The 20,180-nt window shown below is 40.4% G+C and overlaps 1 protein-coding gene across 10 annotated transcripts in view; it reads left to right on the top strand.

The window, feature by feature from the left end:
- Positions 1-20,180, top strand: part of Mcf2 (MCF.2 cell line derived transforming sequence) — a 106,330-nt gene that overhangs the window by 31,435 nt on the left and 54,715 nt on the right. For 7 of the 10 annotated variants that reach the window (XM_063280095.1, XM_063280096.1, XM_063280098.1 and 4 more), the window contains 3 exons: positions 14,824-14,943; positions 15,815-15,931; positions 17,376-17,525. In XM_063280095.1, coding sequence (XP_063136165.1) covers positions 14,824-14,943; positions 15,815-15,931; positions 17,376-17,525 — 387 coding nt within the window. The remainder of the gene's footprint in view (positions 1-14,823; positions 14,944-15,814; positions 15,932-17,375; positions 17,526-20,180) is intronic. The other 3 variants (XM_063280100.1, XM_063280101.1, XM_063280103.1) reach the window with 1 other exon arrangement.

The following is a 20,180-nucleotide window of genomic DNA, read 5'->3' as shown; positions in this document are numbered from 1 at the left end:
TTAAAGAGTGTATGAGCAATTAGGAATTGTTCGCCTGCATGGCTTTAAATCACCAGTTAAAAGAATATCGAACAGAAGGATTTACGTGTTTTTAGACAAGGCTTTAGAGGTGATTTCATCAGCACTTGAAAAAGGAGCCCTGCATAGCTGTCACTTTAAAAGTGGAAACATTTAAACATCTGTAATGATAGGAAATCTCAGGGGGCAAAAACTCTAGCCTATAGACAAGTGTTTTATGGGACAGGAAAGTAACTTGTTTGCCAGCATAAGCTAAAATTTTCAAGTTCCTCCTTCAGTTACTTTCCAGAAACTTTCCTACTTATATTTTCTTCATTCATTCATCCATTCATATTCTAAATTACTCATAAAATTTCTAACACGATCTTCCAATTTGTTTTAGGGAAACATTGGAATAACCCTAGCTAATTTAAGAACAAACTGGTCAACCACAAGTCGCTAAATGTCACCTTAAGAAAAACAAACAAACAAACAAAAAAACAGTGTTATTGCTGTGATGGCTTAAGATACAAACTTGCCTGTTCAACTATTCAGGTAACATACACAAAAACGAAAAGCCAAAATTACTTATAGAAAAAATAAATTAAACTCCAGCTCAGGACAAGGAAAGTAAAGAACTGCATTGTTGCTGAGCGGCAGCGCGTGCTAGGGATTGAGTGAATGAGTTTTCTAATAAGGGTTTTAGCATAGAATGCTCTTTTAAAATTATACTTATTTTGATAAGGTTTTGTATCCATCCCTACACATGATTTTATGCTATGAGAATAATAGCTTCAGATATTTGATAATTTATGATGCATGTAAAATGTCTGTGTATTTATTTTTGCAATGTTGTATGGAACTGACATTAGCAGTTTTATTATCAAAGGTGCCTTACTTCACCTTTTGGAAAGTTTATGATTCTTTTATGCACATACATTTTTAAGTTCTAAGCTTAGTATTATGTATACATGCTCTAACATGCACACAAACACAGCACATAGGTATCCATCGAATAGGTGGAGCATCACTATTACAGCAATGTCAATGGTAAATCCGTAATGACTACTGGCCAAAGGCACTCTCAGTAGAGCAGAGAGGTAAAGAATATTTATAAATATGTATTTCAAAAGAACTTCAAGCTAGAAGTGGGGAAGGTTTTCCATGGAAGATGTGTTTGTTTGCACCTAAATAGTGAAACACACCTACATGTGTTTCTGTTAAGTTTCCCTGGTTCTTTCTATTATTTTTATTTCTGTCAAATGAATTATGTTAAGTGGTCCCCAGGAACAGGTATCTCTCTCTCTCTCTCTCTCTCTCTCTCTATATATATATATATATATATATATATATATATATGTCTTTTTTCCATCTTTATTAACTTGAGTATTTCTTATTTACATTTCGGTTGTTATTCCCCTTCCTGGTTTCTTGGCCAACATCCCCCTAACCCCTCCCTCTCCCCTTCTTTATGGGTGTTCCCCTCCCCATCCTCCCCCCATTACCGCCCTCCCCCGAAACAATCACGTTCACTGGGGGTTCAGTCTTGGCAGGACCAAGGGCTTCCCCTTCCACTGGTGCTCTTACTAGGATATTCATTGCTACCTATGAGGTCAGAGTCCAGGGTCAGTCCATGTATAGTCTTTAGGTAGTGGCTTAGTCCCTGGAAGCTCTGGTTGCTTGGCATTGTTGTACATATGGGGTCTCAAGCCCCTTCAAGCTCTTCCAGTTCTTTCTCTGATTCCTTCAATGGGGGTCCTATTCTCAGTTCAGTGGTTTGCTGCTGGCATTCGCCTCTGTATTTGCTGTATTCTGGCTGTGTCTCTCAGGAGCGATCTACATCCGGTTCCTGTCAGCCTGCACTTCTTTGCTTCATCCATCTTATCTAATTGGATGACTGTGTATGTATGGGCCACATGTGGGGCAGGCTCTGAATGGGTGTTCCTTCTGCCTCTGTTCTAAACTTTGCCTCCCTATTCCCTGCCAAGGGTATTCTTGTTCCCCTTTTATTTTTTTTTTTTTTCTTGTTCCCCTTTTAAAGAAGGAGTGAAGCATTCGCATTTTGGTCATCCTTCTTGAGTTTCATGTGTTCTGTGCATCTAGGGTAATTCAAGCATTTGGGCTAATAGCCACTTATCAATGAGTGCATACCATGTGTGTTTTTCTGTGGTTGAGTTACCTCACTCAGGATGATATTTTCCAGTTCCATCCAGTTGCCTATGAATTTCATAAAGTCATTGTTTTTGATAGCTGAGTAATATTCCATTGTGTAGATGTACCACATTTTCTGTATCCATTCCTCTGTTGAAGGGCATCTGGGTTCTTTCCAGCTTCTAGCTATTATAAATAAGGCTGCTATGAACATAGTGGAGCATGTGTCTTTGTTATATGTTGGGGCATCTTTTGGGTATATGCCCAAGAGAGGTATAGCTGGGTCCTCAGGTAGTTCAATGTCCAATTTTCTGAGGAACCTCCAGACTGATTTCCAGAATGGTTGTACCAGTCTGCAATCCCATAACAATGGAGGAGTAGGAACAGGTATCTTAAAATGCAGTTGATTGGATTGATTTTGAGACCTAGAGGTACAGTGGTAGGAAAGTTTGCTTTGCTTGACTAAAGTAAAAAATTTGGGCCCTCCAGTTAGTGATAAAATGGCTTAATAATTGGGAAGGAATTTTGGATGTGGCCTGATTCCGGAGGTTATGGTGGAGTGAACAAGATGGTCTAGTTGAATGTGAAATTTCAGGAGAGGATTAAACTGATTATCTGGTGGAAATTGAATGATTAGCTGAGTGACGAGGAGGGGATTAAAAGTGATACATGTGATAAAATGAACAAACCACAAGGAAGGGGTATTGTGTGGGACCGTCCTGCTCCCCAGGACTTTTGGCAAGTTACTTGGCAACACTTGAAGGAACTCTTGTTCTATACTCTTGAAGAGTGGGGATGATAGTAGGGTGAGAGAAGTAACAGAAGTGACTCTTACCATAGAAAACTCGTTTCTGGAGCTCTAGGTCATGGGGTTGTCCCATGACCTCATTTTCAGTCATGATATTAGATTATATCATTTTCCATTTCATGGGCTACATAATGCTAAATTGTTTTTCATAACTTCAAACATTATTGCTGGTCCCATTTTATTGAGTCAGATGATTTCATTTCTCAATTGCGAAGAGTAAATCTGTACATATATGAAAGGTTAAGTGTCCATAAGAAGCTATTTATGGTATATATGAGCCTTAGTACCACTGTTTACCCACCAGGCATTACTTTGTCCATCTGGAAGAAGGGATAATACCTACAGTGATCCAGAAGTAGGAAGACCAAATTGAATAGTATGTGTAACAAGCCTAGGAGTGTAGGTAAAGCTTTTCAGGGTCCTGAATATTATGTTTCTTTGCATCAAAGGTTAAGAGATAAATGTTATAGGGATTGAAACTGCTTTTTTAAAAAATAGTAAGTGAACAATACTTTATGTTATGTAACACATTTTGAACATGTCCAAAGAAATAAAAGTAGAGAGGCTGGAGAGATGGCTCAATGATTATGACCACTGGCTGCTCTTCCAGAATACAACTGGGTTTGGATTTTAGCACCTATAGGGCACCTCACAACCATTTGTAATTCCAGTTCTGGGGAATCCTATGCCCTCTTTGCAGACAACAGGCATGAACATGGTACACAGACATTCATGCAGGCAAAATACCCATATGATTAAATAAAAAGAAAAAGAAAAAGTTAACAATTTCATAGGATGAGTGAATTGCCTCCCTAAAAGTATCTATCACACAGAGGAATATTTAATAACTTTACTTTTAGGGCTTTAGTAGTTAAATAGAGTATCAAGTTTATGCTTCACTGAAAGACCATGTACTTGGGCAGTTCTGAGATTGGTGTGAATCAAAGGCATGAAACTCTTCTCTAGGAGGGAAAGATAGTAGAGAATAGGTTTTCGGTCTGTTTTCTTGAAGAACCAGGGAATGTTGTATAAGACAGCTGTGTTGGGGCTGTTAGCAGTGATTGGACACATGACAGTGGCAGTGGGCAACATGTTCCTGTTACAAATATGTGAATTTAATGAATGAAGTCATATGTTGGAACCTCAAAAGGTAAAAATGTCTGTAAGAAATGCAGACCAGGTGCTGAATCTTCTCAGTTTTTTCTTTCTTTTGTTTTTCTAAAAAGGAAACAAATTAAGACTGACACAGGACTACATCTCTTTGTTGTTTTGGCAAGTTCTTAAAAAGAATGTATGGATTTAGAATGTAGAATTTAATTTTGTAGAAAGTAGAAATTGTGCCTTTTCATGTTTATATAACCATATAGATTAGATACTCTTAAAGCATTTGGAAATGCTGTATTCCTAAACTGAAACATCACAGCTCAGGGGTCGTAGTCTGTGATTGTTCTGCTCTGTATATCTGTTACAATTTGCTGTTTAATATTTTTGTTAAAATGCTAGATAAAATTATATATATATGCCCATATATATAAATATGGACAAATTAATCTTAAACTATATGCCCTACCAGTTTAAATTTTGTCCATCTAGATTCTCATATCAAGTACAGAAAGGATATACTATATATCATAATATATAGTATATATCATACATAATATTATTTATTATATCATTTTATAATGATATTTTTGTTTGTTTGTTTTTTGAGGCAGGGTCTTTCTTCCTAATGCTAGCTGTCCTGGAGCTTCCTGTGTAGATTAGATTGATATCAAATAGAGATTCACCTGCCTGTCTCTTTCTCCCAAGTGTTGGTATTAGGAATACATATATATATATATATATATTACTGTATTACAGCATATATATACAGTAGCAATATATTATATGTTATAATATGTATGATTTATGATATCTATAATAATATGTATATATAACATATCAATATATTAGTTGATTATATCAATGATATAACAATATATGTAACCATATTACAAATAGATATAATATATATAACATATTATCCATATTGCCCCATGTTCAGATATATAATAAATATTTTCATTCAGCAGTTATAGCCTATAGATTTATTTTGTGAAAAATCATTTGTTTCACTTCTTTTAAAATGTGGGTTTTACTGGACATGGAATTGTACACCTTTAATCCCAGTACAACTGGCAGAGACAAGCAGTTAGCTGTGTGAATTTGAGTTCACTTGGTCTACTTAGCAAGTTCTGGGCTAGGTAGGAGTGACACAGGAAGGCCTTATCTAAAAAGAAACCTGTCGATAAACCAACAAACAGAAACAACAACAAAAACTTGACTCGTAGAGCAACTGGTTGTTTTTGACATAGCTGTTCAAGCTGACCTAGAATGTTAGCCCAGGATGATCTCCTGAATGCTAGCATTACAGGCATGGGCCATTACACCTAGCACAACCTGGGAGTTTTAGCATTCAATCTGAGATACTTATAAAAATCATCAACCTTTAAGTGACATCTAAGTTTTCCAAACGAGAACTGAATGGGATAATCCAAGGTAAGTAAATAAAGAATGTACTATTAAATCAATAATAAACCCTGATTATAAATAGTCATAAATTAGGAACTAGAAAGAGTGCTCGGCACTTGATAGCACTTTCTGCTCTTCCAGAGCAGCCTGAGTTCACTTCCCAGCATTCATATGGAGGCTCACAACCATCTGTATGCCCAGTTCCAGGGGATGCTCTTTCGGTCCCTTTGGGCTCTTAACATGTATATTAGCATGTGCATACAAACACACTAAAGTATTAAATAGTAAACAAAATATTAAATAAATAAATCAACCTAATTTAGGATGACTGACTCTCAATTACTCTGAGGGGGCATTTTTTCAATTACTCCTCCCCTCATTTGAGAAGCATTCTCTCTAATTAATATTCTAAACACCAATTCCAAATGCCTTTCCAGTACAAAATAATTCCTGCGGATTAGAATAGTGAAGGCTTCTTCGGAGTTTTTCAATATAGTGTGGAAGGAGAGAAATGTCGAAGACGTAATTTTAGAGGAAACTGCACCATGCAAACAGGAGCAGTCTCCTTTTTGTCACAGATTTACACTTACTGTGCTTTTCATTGTACAATGATTCGGAAGTTCCCTTTGAAGATATTATGTTACCTTGATAGTCTCAAACGTAGGAGATGCTTGAGGGTAATATCTCAAGTGACACAAGTGAGTTATGGCAAACAGTTCATCTAATTTATTATTTATTTCATAGTATTGAAGCATGCAGTTCAGAGCAGGCATGTTAGTTATAGCTTCTGTGTTCACACACAAAACAAGCACACTGAGTTTTCAAGCTTAGCCCCATAGCCTTAATCAGCTCTGAGCAGGTGCTTCGCAAATTGTCCTTTAACAATTTGAATCTACAACCTTACATGAAGACTTTTCCCAAACCCTCCTTTTTTGGATTATGTTTTTGTTGTTTTATGATCCTGGGGAGGGAACTCAAGACCTCATGCATGCTAGGAAAGCACCATAAATTCTTAGCACATATACTCTTTAACACATGAACACCTAAACAAAAATTACATATACATCAGATATATTTTAAGGGATTTTTTTCAGGGCTTAATGTGCAAGGGTAGAAGCATCACTGCTTATTAAATGCTAATTCTGAGATTCAGGTTCACAGTGAATTATTATTTTTAAAAAGATTTATTTATTTTTATTTATATGAACACACTGTAACTATCTTCAGACAAACCAGAAGAGGGCATCAGATCCCATTACAGATGGTTGTAAGCCACCGTGTGGTTGCTGGGATTTGAACTCAGGACCTCTGGAAGAACGGTCAGTGCCCTTAACCACTGAGCCATCTCTCCAGCCCCAACAGTGAACATTACTAAAATCCTGTGCTAACTTCTTAACATGAGGTTCTGTTTCCATCTCCATTTAACAACATAAGAATCTGAATGTAGTGAGCAGGATAATCAATGTCTGTGTGTCTATGACCCCCAAACTGATGAATAGGCTCCCTGACATGTTTAAAGGAATTTTATAATGTGATGAACAGTCTTGAGGAGGCCAGGATTACATTTCATGTGGAAGACTGCCTGTGAAGCATGCACATTTATATCCGGGAGTAACATGAACTCGATGTGTTAGCACACACTTGTATTAGGGTGTTAGAGGCAGAACGATCAGAAGTTTGAGGCACAAAATTCAAAGGGAACTTGGGATACATGAGATCCTCACTTTGATAATAAAAGATTCTTGAGATTGGAAGATTATGCAAAATTTTCAAGGCAGGATTTGTATCATGATGAGGGTTTTCATTATCAAAGAGAGAGGAATTGTGGTGTAACTCTGTAGTAGAAATGTTATCTGGCATGTGAGAGGCCTTGGGTTCCATCCTGAGTATCTTAAAAAATGAAAGGAAATAGAGAAAGCATGGAAAAGATAAAATGACAGACCATTACAAGGTCATAAACCACAGAGGTGTTGGACTGTCCCTAGAAACTGAAACTGTTCAGGCAATAGATTCTTAGCTAGAGACCCTAGAAGGAACACATGCCTTGATTTTGTTCAGTGATGGTAACCTTGAACTTCTGACCTCCAGAAGCACAGTAGGAATTTGTGTTATTTTTAAAATCAGTAAACTTTAGTAATTGCTTACAGTAGCAATAGGGAGTCTGCACACAGAGATTTTATCAAGTACAAAAAAGAAAAATAATCAAAACCCTAGTTCACCTGCCTATAAAACCAAATTCTATCAACAGGGGAAAATTGGAGAAGCATAATCTGGATGGTACGAGAATCAGTTCATAGTTCACTCCATAAACCTGAGATGTGATGTAAAGGTGGCAAGTGGAAAGGCCTGTACACTGCATGTGAAGAAGACAGTGGAAGTGGGAAGTAGTTAGGGTTTAGTCAAATACAGCCTAAAGAGTAGCAGCCATCGACTGGCACACTTCGCTTATGTTGAGGAACAACAGGAATTGGAAGTGGTGAGCTCTGTGGTGGACTAGAAAGCATCCCCCCCCCCAAAAAAAAAAAAGCCCAGGGACACTGACCAGCCAGCTCAGTCAAGTGTTCAAGTGTTGTCAGGTTGGGAAAATGGGCCCAAGCACTATCTAATCTTTGATTTCTCATGAGAAACAAGAAATCCAACTCTGATATGATACCCATGTTTTTAGTTTATTTCATTTTTAATATTTTATATATTCTTGATTTGTGTATGTGTACGTACGTGCATGTACAAGTGTACTCAGAGGCCATTAGAAGGCTTTGAATTTCTTGGAAGTTGGAGTTACAGATAGATGTAAGCTGTCTGATACAGATCATGAGAACTGAAGTTGGGTCTTCTGGGAGAACAGCTAGTGCTCTTAATCACTGAGCAATTTTGTAGGATGCCCTCCCTCCCTCCCTCCCTCCCTCCCTCCCTCCCTCCCTCCCTCCCTCCCTTCCCCTCCCCTCCCCTCCCCTCCCTTTCCTCCCTCCCTCCCTCCCTCCCTCCCTCCCTCCCTTCCTTCCTTCCTTCCTTCCTTCCTTCCTTCCTTCCTTCCTTCCTTCCTTCCTTCCCCTTCGTTTCTCATTATACAACCTGAACTGGCCTGGAACTTGCTATACAAACCAGCCTATCCTCTATCTCACAGGCATCTCGGTATTTAAATTTTGTGAGATTTTGTTTGTATTTTATGTGTATGAATGTTTATCAGAATGTACTTCTGAGCACCATATGCAGGCAGTATATGCAGTACCTAAGGTGGCCAGAAGAAGTTAACAGATCCACTGGGACCGGACTTTGAGAAGGTTGTGAGCTGTTGTGACTTGTGTGCTGGGAACCAGACTTTAGGTCCTCTGGAATATCAGCCAGTGGTCTTCACTGCTGAACCATTTCTCCAGCCCTGAGATCTAGGCTTTATATCTCAGTAATGTTATTCTTTTTGAAAAATAGACTTTTTACAGTACTTTTGACTGCTGAGTTAAACTGAACAGGAGGTACAGGGAGTTCTCATGAACTCATGGTTCATTTTGTTTTGTGGCTTTGTTCAATCGCTAATGGTGTATTATGCTTAAAATGAGTATACTTGAGCTGTTTTTCTGCAGTTCACTTTGCTATGCTTTAATCTTCCCTCTTGAGGTTGATGACTGCACTCTTAGACTAGACCTTTTTGCCCCCGCTTCCCTACAGATAGCTATTGTGTAGATGTCATGAGAACACCTTGTGGGTTCTTCCAACATGCAATATCTACAGAAAGGAACCAAAATCTTACCTTCAGTCATATAACATTGCTTCTGTTTTGTTTCCATCTGGGTTACACAAATCTCAAATCTTGGGATGGATTGCACGGATTAATTGTACTTTCTTATCAAGTACATTAATTCCTGTTTTAATGATGTTACTTTGTGGAGTATTCCCTGACTCCTGTCACTTTTGCTCAGGTTCAGGATCTGAGTTGGATTACCGTACCATTCTCCACAGTCATCTCAAGTCTGCTTCTACTCATGTCTGAATTCAGTTCTTTTTCAAGGCTCATGATACTTTTGTAAGAAGACATGGCTTGGAATGTAATTCCATAATAGAGCTAACACAGGAAAAAATTAAAATAAAATGCATAGCTGACCATAGTGCTCTGGTACTCAAAATGTCTTAGAGATTTCTTTCACTTCTAAGGGGAAAACCAAAAGCCAAAAATTCAAATTTGCTCCTCTTGTGGTTCTTGCCTACTTCTCCAACATCTTTTCCCTCCAAAATCCTTTTCCTCTACAGTTCTTGATGAGGCATTTTCAACAGGTGGGGTAGTTTGATGACTAAGGCCTCAGAGGTAGCACAAGTCAAACCTTATAAGTTATACTTAAACACTCTGAGCTTCACTTTATTTGTAAAAGGGGCAACTTAACTCCTCCACTGAACTATGGTTAAGTAGAACTAGGGGCATTGGCAAAATTTTTAACAAAGAGTAGGCACTTAATATATTAATATTGGGTCTTGCTTTTTCTTTTCATTGCTAATCTTGCCTAGTATCCTGTATTCCTTCACTTTGGAATTCTTTTCTGTAGCAAGTATTTTTTTCACTGCTATGGATGGTTGGCTTTAACTGTCAACTTAATCCAATCTATAATCCTTTGAGAAGAGAGTCTCAGTGAGACACCCAGGGAAGATTGCTAATGTGGGAAGAGCATGCTCACTGTAGATACCATCGTAGCCTAGGCAGTTGACCCTGAACTGTATGAGAGATGAGAAAAATGAGTGGAGACAACATGCAAGCGGGATGTGTTCATTTTTCATCTGCTCCTGATTGTGGATGTGACCAGTTCCCTCACATAGCTTTTGGCTCTGTGTCTCCCTTGACCCTCATGATGGACTGTAACCTGTCATTGTGAACTAAAACCCTAAACTCTAAGTCCGTTTTGGACAGAATATTTTATTACATAAATAAAAGCTAGAACAACTGCCTATGTATGACAGCTTTTTTCTTCCTGGAAGCTGAGGAAATACTGATGTTAGGATGACATTTTGATTCAATTAATCCCTCTTTTTTCTTCAAAGCCCATTTGGCCCTCCCGTGGTTCACAGGCTTTGTGATAATTGCTTCCTCGTGTATATCACTCTAATTCTTTTGTTTCGTTTTTTGATTTACTGTGCTATAGTATTACTGATTACTAATAAACTCTTGTTATTGAAAGTGCCTGATAATCTTTCATTTTAATGTGTGGAGTAAACACATAGTGACAAAATGGGATTTCATGGGCTGAAAACAAAAGTGTGTTTCTGTGCTAGAGTTTTCACCCATTGTTTAGGGTAGTTAGACAATATTTCAGCTCTGGTTGGCTTTTTGGGCTATCCCAGGGACTTGTCTCCTGATTCTGTTTTTAAAAATTCTTTAAAAATGTATTGTTATTATGGTGTTTATGTGGATATTATGTATGTGGGGGGGCAGATGACAACTTTATGGAGTCAGTTTTTGTGGTTTTGAGGATTGACCTTAGGTCACCAACCTTGCACAGAAAGTTCCTTTACCTGCTGAGCCATTTGGCTGGCCCACTATCTGTTTTCATTTGTACAGGAAATAAAAGCAATTTGGCTTCAAATTCAGTAAATACATGGTATAAAAACAAACACATAAACAAATGCAATGGAACAGAACCCAGAAATTTATTGTCAACTGATCTTCAATAAACAGATCCAAGAGAACATATAATAAATGGGATTGGGGATGTATATATACTAATGAAGCTAATTTCCTATCTTTCACTGTAAAAATTTAACTCAAATTGGATCATGAACACAAATACAAAACCCCAAAACTATAAAACACTACCAGAAATTACAGGAAGAAGTTTTTTTGATTTATTTATTTTATAAGTTCACTGCAGCTGTTTTTAGACATGCTAGAAGAGGGCATCAAATCTCATTACAGATGTTTGTGAGCCACCATGTGGTTGCTAGGAATTGAACTCAAGACCTGGAAGAACAGTCAGTACTCTTAACCTCTGAGCCATCTCTCCAGCCCAGAAAGAGTTCTCACCAGTCACAATGGCTCAGATAAAACACTCAGGGACAACTGATGCTGTAGTCTATGTGGAGAAAGAAGAACACTCCTCCATTATTGGTGGGATTGCAAGCTGGTACAACCACTCTAGAAATCAATCTGAACGTACCTCAGAAAATTGGATATAGTACTATCTGAGGACTCAGTTATACCACTCCTAGGCATATATACCCAAAAGATGTTCCAACATATAACCAGGACACATGCTCCACTATGTTCATAGAAGCCTTATTTATAATAGCCAGAAGCTAGAAAGAACCCAGATGCCCTTCAACAGAGGAATGGATACAGAAAATGTGGTACATCTACAAAATGGAATACAACTCAGCTATCAAAAACAATGACTGTATGAAATTCATAGGCAAATGGATGGAACTAGAAAATATTATCCTAAGTGAGGTAATCCAATCACAGAAAAACACCCATGGTATGCACTCACTGATAAGTGGATGGATATTAGCCCAAAAGCTTGGATTAACCAAGATACAATCCACATGAAGCTCAAGAAGGACGACCAAAATGTTGACGCTTTAGTCCTTCTTAGAAGGGGCAACAAAAATATTCATAGAAAGGAGATATGGAGACAAACTTTGGAGCAGAGACTGAAGAAATGGCCATCCAGAGACGGGCTCACCTGAGGATCTAGACTATATTATATATATATATATATATATATATATATATATATATATATATATATATATATATATATATATGTATATATATACAGCCACCAAATCCAGACAATATTGCTGATGCCAAGAAGTGCATGCTGACAGGAGCCTGATATACCTGTCTCCTGAGAGGCTCTGCTGGAGCATGACAAATACAGAGGCAAATGCTTACAGCTGACCATTAAACTGAGAATGGGGTCCCCACTGGAGGAGTTAGAGAAAGGATTGAAAGAGCTCAAGGGGTTTGCAACCCCATAAGAATAATAATACCAACCAAGGCACCAGAGCTCCCAGAGACTAAACCCCATCTCAAAAGTACACATGGACAGACCCATGGCTCCAGCTGTGTATGTAGCAGAGGATGACCTTGTTGGGCATCAATGTAAGGAGAAGCCCTTGGTTGTGCTAAGGCTGGACCCCCCAGTATAGGGGAATGTCATGTTGGGGAGGTGGGAAGGGTTGTGTGGGAGAGAAATACCCTCATAGAAGAAGGGGGAGGGGGGAAGACGTAGTGGGTTTATGGATGGGAAACCAGGAAAGGGGATAACATTTAAAATGTTAAAAAAAATACTCAATTAAAAAAGAAGAAAAAAAATGAATTGGTATCAGTGGAAAAAAATATGCCTAGAGCTACAGACCCCAAAGCATAAATAGACAACCATGATTAAATCAATGAAAAGAACTTTTGTACATCAAAGGAAACAATGAACATAATGAATGGATAACCTACAGTGTTGAGGAATTGTAATCCAGCAACTTGGCTGCCCTGATTACATCCAAAGACCTTCTCTAAGTCTGTGTGATCCAGCTGGAATGCAGACATGCCCTTAGTATATACCTTTAATCTCTGTGGGTGGAATCCTTTAGTATACACTTTAATCTGAAACAGTGACCTCTAATTGAAGGACAGACAAAGTGATGAATCAGAGAAAGATTTGACAGAATGAGTCAGAGAAATGATACAAATAACTCTCAGGAAAAGAGCTATTTAAGAGCAGCTCAGGGGAATGAAGGTGGTTCAGTCAGTTTGGTCAGTCAGTTGGGAGTCAGTACAGTGAGTGCAGTGCAGTGGAGTTGAGTTCATTTGTGAATTCATGCAGTTCAATTCATATAGCAGAGGCAATTGAAGCTAGAGAATAAGAAGGAGCCAGATGTTTAGAACACATTGTCAGAGTTTGAGGCTAAGCAGAGCAATGCAGTGGAAGGCAAATAGAAACCAAATTGAATCAGTCAGCTTGGAGAGGAGTTTGAGCCTGAACAACTGAGTTGAACCAGCCTGCCAGAGTTCAGAAAGAAATGGAAAGTGTGAGTTTATTCAGAATAAACCTCTGAGATCACAATTACAGTTGGTTAATAAAAGTTACTTTTATACTACAAATGAGAATAATATTTGTAAACTGTCCATTGATGGTTAATAACTAGAGTATCAAAAAACCCCAATAGCAAAACAAAATAAAATTCTCCTCAAAAGCCAAATCTAATTAAAAATGGACAAATGATCTGAATGGCATTTCTTAAAACAAAACACTAATCAAGGACATTCACAGCAAAACCATAAGGTTAGAATGGCTAACATGCAAAAAACCGAAACTAGCACACTAAGCAAGACAAAGAGAGAAGAGACCCCTTGTACATGGCAGGAATGTGAAACAACACAGTCATTATTGGAAAACAATTTCTTCACAAAAATTGAGCATATAATTAATGTTTAATCCAACAGTCCCACTTATGGTATATCCAAAGAAATTGAAATGAATATCTCAAAGGAATACCTGCATGTCCATGTTGATTGCATTGCTATTAACATCAGGCAATGTGTGGAACCATGTAAGTTAATGATCTATCTGTCGATGAAAAAGTAAAATGTTGTTTATACACAGTAAAACTATGACATATCATCCATTGTTTTTTGGCAACATGGATGGAACTAGAGATGGAAATTTTATTGAGTAAAATGAGCCAGGCACAGAAAGGGGGACAATTTTATATTTTAGTCATTGGTTGAAGCCACAAAGGTTGATTCCATTGAAGTAGAATGTAGACTAGAAGTCTCTTTGTATAGGAAGGGGAAGAGGTGGGGGAGAGACAGACAGTGAGGTTGGATAATAGGTCCCATCCAGTGTACAGTTAAAGAGGAAGTAGTTTTGGGTCCCAAAAGGCAGTGTTAATTTAAACTCTGTAATTATAAGATAACTAGAAGAGTTTAAAAGTTCCTAGCAGAAATGCTGATGTTTGAGGCAAAGTAAATGCTAATTTACTTGATTTGATTATTACACACATTATATGTATATATCACATTATAATAATGGCATACCACACAAAAAGTATAAATATTGAAATTATTAAAAATAAAGAAAACATTCAAGACAAAACTAACTTCAAGATAATGTTTTAGAGTCTAATTCTTTGCAGCTTAGGACCTGCTCGTGTCCTTTGAGAAAATTCCATACTGGGAACATTATAAGGATCTGGCCTGATAACCCTATGTTATTTTTATTTCTGTTTCCGTGTTTTTAGATATTATCAGCATCCATTTAAACACGTTGACCTCTTACTGACTTCTATGACTTAAAAGTTTGCTTCCTCCAATGACATTTTCTGCTTTGTGCTCAGTTGGGAGTTTGTGTACTCGCTTATGTTTTTATTTCTTGCTCCAGGCCTCTTTCCCTGGGAACTTACACTTAGTCCTGGTTTTACGTCCTACCAGTTTTCTTCAACGGACTTTCACAGACATTGGATTTCGATTTAGCCAGGAGGATTTTATGCTCAAATTACCAGTAAGATTATTGCTTGAATCTTTTGTCCTTCTAATGCTTATCTGTATCTTAGACTGTTTTATATGTGTCTATGTATATATTTGTCTCTCAAAAATTTAGTTCTGAAATGTCCTACAGCAATCTGTTTCTGTTGTTAAACAGGGCTAGTTCAGGGAACTTATAACAAAGTAATTCCTTTTAAAAATATTTGCTATGGGGTTGGGGATTTAGCTCAGTGGTAGAGCGCTTTCCTAGGAAGCACAAGGCCCTGAGTTCGGTCCCCAGCTCCGGAAAAAAAAAAAGAACCAAAAAAAATATTTGCTATGTGCTATAGATGTGTGCATATGTGTATGATTAGGAATTTTTGTTTTCAGTTAACATTGTGTAGCTTCTGTATCTGAAGTGCCATGGTCCTACGCTAGCTCAGAGCACTGTGGTCTTTGTTTTGAAAATATATCTTTATATGTTTTTATCATTTGGAATAGAGTGCTTATAAAATTTAATACATGAATCATAACTTATTGCACAAAGTTCTTTTGCTTTGTTCTGAGCACTGAAATCCTTTGTGTGTATGTGTGCATGCATATGTGTGTGTACACGACGTATATGTGAGTGCAAGATTTCTCATTAGTAATGAAACCTTTTAGGCAAAGAAGAATTAAGTGTTTTGGTTTCTGTAGAAGTTAATTTTGGTTGCTAGGGATGTTTTGAAAATAAAACCTTGCGTTCTGAAGAAGGTTAAATATCCAGGTGTGGGGGCGTGCACAGGACGGAACTGTTTGAAGTGTTTATACCAGATAACGTTGTGCTGTTTACTGAAATTCGTTTTGCAGTTGGATGGAGGGCTGTCATGAAGGACAGTTAACAGTGTCTTTCTCGCTTATTCACATAGGTTGTTATGCTGAGCTCAGTTAGTGATTTGCTGACATACATTGATGACAAGCAGTTAACCCCTGAGTTAGGCGGCACCTTGCAGTACTGCCACAGTGAATGGATCATCTTCAGAAATGTATGTGTGTCTGGCCTTACTGTAGAGCCTATCCTTCGTTCTATCTAGAAATTTTTCCTACTTGGGAAAAGCGGATTTTGGGTCTCCAACTTTTCAAATGCATATATCATTCAACATTTTGGTTTTCTTCTATAAGAGATAATTAGAAATGATAAAGAGTCACTAAGGAGAACAATTAAAGGATAGGCCTAGTGAAAAAGAAGGGATTCTCTGCCCATCCCTTCCTGTGAGCATGCAGTAACACAGAGACAAAGGGTTTGTGTTAAAATCCTGGTACTTCTGAGTTATGTCTTGGATCTTAGACAATATACACCAGCTCACCAAGTCTTTTTCTAAGTATAAAATATACTGATAGTATATTATATCATAAAGATCTCATGAAGGTTCAATGAGAAAATGAGTAAAAGATGTTTGACTTATTGCTTGGTACATGGGTGATGCTCAGAAATGCAAGTATATTCATTGCAGCCTAGATATACAGCAGTCCCACCGCTATTAGATTAGACAGGATCCTGTTTTCAGAGATTTTCAGAGTTAAGGGCTGTGACCTCTCAGGTAGAATAAAGCCTATGATGTAAGTGTCTTAACTTTCAATTGCATGATCTGAGAATTCTTCTGATGAAGATGATGATGACCACTAAATCAGGCTCACAGTTCTTAGTCCTTATTTAAACTGTGTATTTGGCAACTTCATTCAGCAAATTAGGTGTTCGCATGAAAGTTAACTGTGAGAGTGAGCAGTGTCTTACCTAAGTAATCTACAAAGCCTAAACGAAAGAGCAAATATTTTGAGATACAGGCCTAACAGATGGTTTATATTGTGTCTGCGTTCCCCCTGTCTTCCTGTGTGGATTTATTTTGGAAACAAAATAGTGCAGCCATCCCTGCCATTCCGGGGCGATAGCACCTTTGGCCTAACAGTTTCTGGCAGTGCCTGCAACCATTTGTTGTGACAACTTACTCTCCAGTTCCTTAGATCACATGCTTTGTGGAGTGCCGATCACAGACACTAATAAATATCAAATTACATCGCTTCTCATGTCTCTTTAGAAGTGAACTTCTTATAAAGCAGTGTGACTAAGTGCTGAGTTTGATAAAGTAAGAAAGACACTGATGTTCAAGGCCTTAGAACATTACTAAGTTAATTACTAATAGAAAATTACTCAACACATGGCACCATTTAGAAATAGTGTCCATGAGTGTTCAAGGAACAAATCCGGAAATATAGAAATGCACTTTAAAGGATTTTTGAAGCTGAGTTTTACTCTCTTAGGAGGTTAGAGGTAAAGTTAGTATTAATTGTCAGGGGTAGTGCCAGCTTTTCTTAGAGAAGTTCATAGTGTGCATGTGTGTTGTTATACATATGTGAGAACAATCCAAGTTACTGATCCAAATTGTGATATGCTGTGAGAGTTTCCATCAAAGACCCTCTGGCTTTTTACAGGCCATAGAGAAATTTGCTGTCACAGTGAAAGAAATGGCTCAGATGTTGCAATCCTTTGGAACAGAACTGGCTGAAACAGAGCTACCAGATGATATCCCTTCAATAGAAGAGATTCTGGCAGGTCGTGCTGAAAGGTATCATCTATTGAAGGTACGTATGCCTCCCCTCCTCTCCTCTCCTCTCCTCTCCTCTCCTCTCCTCTCCTCTCCTCTCCTCTCCTCTCCTCTCCTCTCCTCTCCTCTCCTCTCGTCTCGTCTCCTCTCCTCTCCTCTCGTCTCCTCTCCTCTCCTCTCTCTATTCACTCTCCTCTCCTCTCTCTATTCCCTCTCCTCTCTTCTCCTCTCCCTCTTCCCTCTCCTCTCCTCTCCTCTCCTCTCCTCTCCTCTCGTCTCCCTCAAATGTCCTCTGCCTGTTCCCTCTCCTCTCCCCTCCTCTCCTCTCCTCTCCTCTTCTCTCCTCTCCTCTCTCTATTCACTCTTCTCTCCTCTTTCTATTCCCTCTCCTCTCTTCTCCTCTCCCTCTTCCCTCTCCTCTCCTGTCATCTCCTGTCCTACTACCCTCTCCCTCTCCTCTCCCACTACCCTCTCCCTCTCCTCTCCCACTACCCTCTCCCTCTCTTCTCCTCTCCTCTCCTCTCCTCTCCTCTCCTCTCCTCTCCTCTCCCTCTTCCGTCTCCTCTCCTCTCCTCTCCCTCTTCCGTCTCCTCTCCTCTCCTCTCCCACTACCCTCTCCTCTCCTCTCCCTCTCCTCTCCTCTCCTCTCCTCTCCACTCCCTCAAATGTCCTCTCCCTGTTCCCTCTCCTCTCCCCTCCTCTCCTCTCCTCTCCTCTCCTCTCCTCTCCTGTCCTGTCCTGTCCTCTCCTCTCCTCTCCCTCTCCCTCTCCCTCTCCTCTCCTCTCCTCTCCTCTCCTCTCTTCTCCTCTCCTCTCCTCTCCTCTCGTCTCCCTCAAATGTCCTCTGCCTGTTCCCTCTCCTCTCCCCTCCTCTCCTCTCCTCTCTCTATTCCCTCTCCTCCCCTCTCCTCTCCTCTCCCTCTCCCCCTCCTCTCCTCTCCTCTCCTCTCCTCTCGTCTCCCTCAAATGTCCTCTGTCTATTCCCTCTTTTCTCCCCTCCTCTCCTCTCCTCTCCTCTCCTCTTACTCAAATGTCCTCTGCCTGTTCCCTCTCCTCTCCCCTCCTCTCCTCTCCTCTCCTCTCCTCTCCTCTCCTCTCCTACTACCCTCTCCCTCTCCTCTCCTCTCCTCTCCTCTCCTCTCCTCTCCTCTCCTCTCCTCTCCTCTCCTCTCTCTATTCACTCTCCTCTCCTCTCTCTATTCCCTCTCCTCTCTTCTCCTCTCCCTCTTCCCTCTCCTCTCCTCTCCTCTCCTCTCCTCTCCTTTCCCTCAAATGTCCTCTGCCTGTTCCCTCTTCTCTCCCCTCCTCTCCTCTTCTCCACTCTCCTCTCCCCTCCCACTACCCTCTCCTCTCTCTATTCCCTCTCCTCTCCTCTCCTCTCCTCTCCTCTCCTCTTCTCTCTATTCCCTCTCCTCTCCTCTCCTCTCTCTATTCACTCTCCTCTCCTCTCTCTATTTCCTCTCCTCTCTTCTCCTCTCCCTCTTCCCTCTCCTCTCCACTCCTCTCCTCTCCTCTCCCTCTCCTCTCCTCTCCTCTCCTCTCTCTATTCCCTCTCCTCTCTTCTCCTCTCCTTCTTCCCTCTCCTCTCCTCTCCCTCTCCTCTCCTCTCCCTCTTCCGCCTCCTCTCCTCTCCTCTCCCTCTTCCCTCTCCTCTCCTCCCCTCTCCTCTCTCTATTCACTCTTCTCTCCTCTCTCTATTCCCTCTCCTCTCCTCTCTTCTCCCTCTCCTCTCCCTTTCCTCTCCTCTCCTCTCCTGTCCTCTCCTGTCCTCTCCCTCTTCCCTCTCCTCTCCTCTCCTCTCTTCTCCTCTCCTCATTCCCTCTCCTCTCTTCTCCTCTCCCTCTTCCCTCTCCTCTCCTCTCCTCTCCTCTCCTCTCCCTCTCCTCTCCTCTCCTACTACCCTCTCCCTCTCCTCTCCTCTCCTCTCCTCTCCTCTCCTCTCCTCTCCTCTCCTCTCCTCTCCTCTCCTCTCCTCTCCTCTCGTCTCCCTCAAATGTCCTCTGCCTGTTCCCTGTCCTCTCCCCTCCTCTCCTCTCCTCTCCTCTCCCCTCCTCTCCTCTCCCCTCCCCTCCTCTCCTCTCCTCTCCTCTCCTCTCCTCTCCTCTCCCTCTCTTCTCCTCTCCTGTCCTCTCCCACTACCCTCTCCCTCTCCCTCTCCTCTCCTCTCTTCTCCTCTCCTCTCCTCTCCTCTCTTCTCCTCTCCTCTCCGCTCCTCTCCCTCTTCCCTCTCCTCTCCTCTCTCTCTTCTCCTCTCCTCTCCTCTCCTCTCTCCATTCCCTCTCCTCTCCTCTCCCTCTTCCCTCTCCTCTCCTCTCTCTATTCACTCTCCTCTCCTCTCCTCTCTCCATTCCCTCTCCTCTCTTCTCCTCTCCCTCTTCTCTCTCCTCTCCTGTCCTCTCCTCTCCTCTCCCCTCCCCTCCTCTCCCTCTCCTCTCCTCTCCCCTCCTCTCCCACTACCCTGTCCCTCTCCTCTCCTCTCCTCTCCTCTCCCACTACCCTCTCCCTCTTCTCTCCTCTCCTCTCCCTCTTCCCTCTCCTTCCTCTTCTCTCTTCTCTTCTTCTCTCCCCTCCTCTCCTCTCTCTTTTCCCTCTCCTCTCCTCTCCTCTCCTCTCCTCTCCTCTCCTCTCCTCTCCTTTCCTTTTCTTTCCTTTCCAGTTTTTAGGAAGGGAACCCAGGGTCTCCTGAATGTTA

The sequence above is a fragment of the Rattus norvegicus genome, chromosome X (genome assembly GCF_036323735.1).
Source record: "Rattus norvegicus strain BN/NHsdMcwi chromosome X, GRCr8, whole genome shotgun sequence".
Lineage (NCBI taxonomy): Eukaryota > Metazoa > Chordata > Mammalia > Rodentia > Muridae > Rattus > Rattus norvegicus.
The sequence above is the reverse complement of the archived record's forward strand: the minus strand, read 5'-3'. Positions and strand labels throughout refer to the sequence as shown.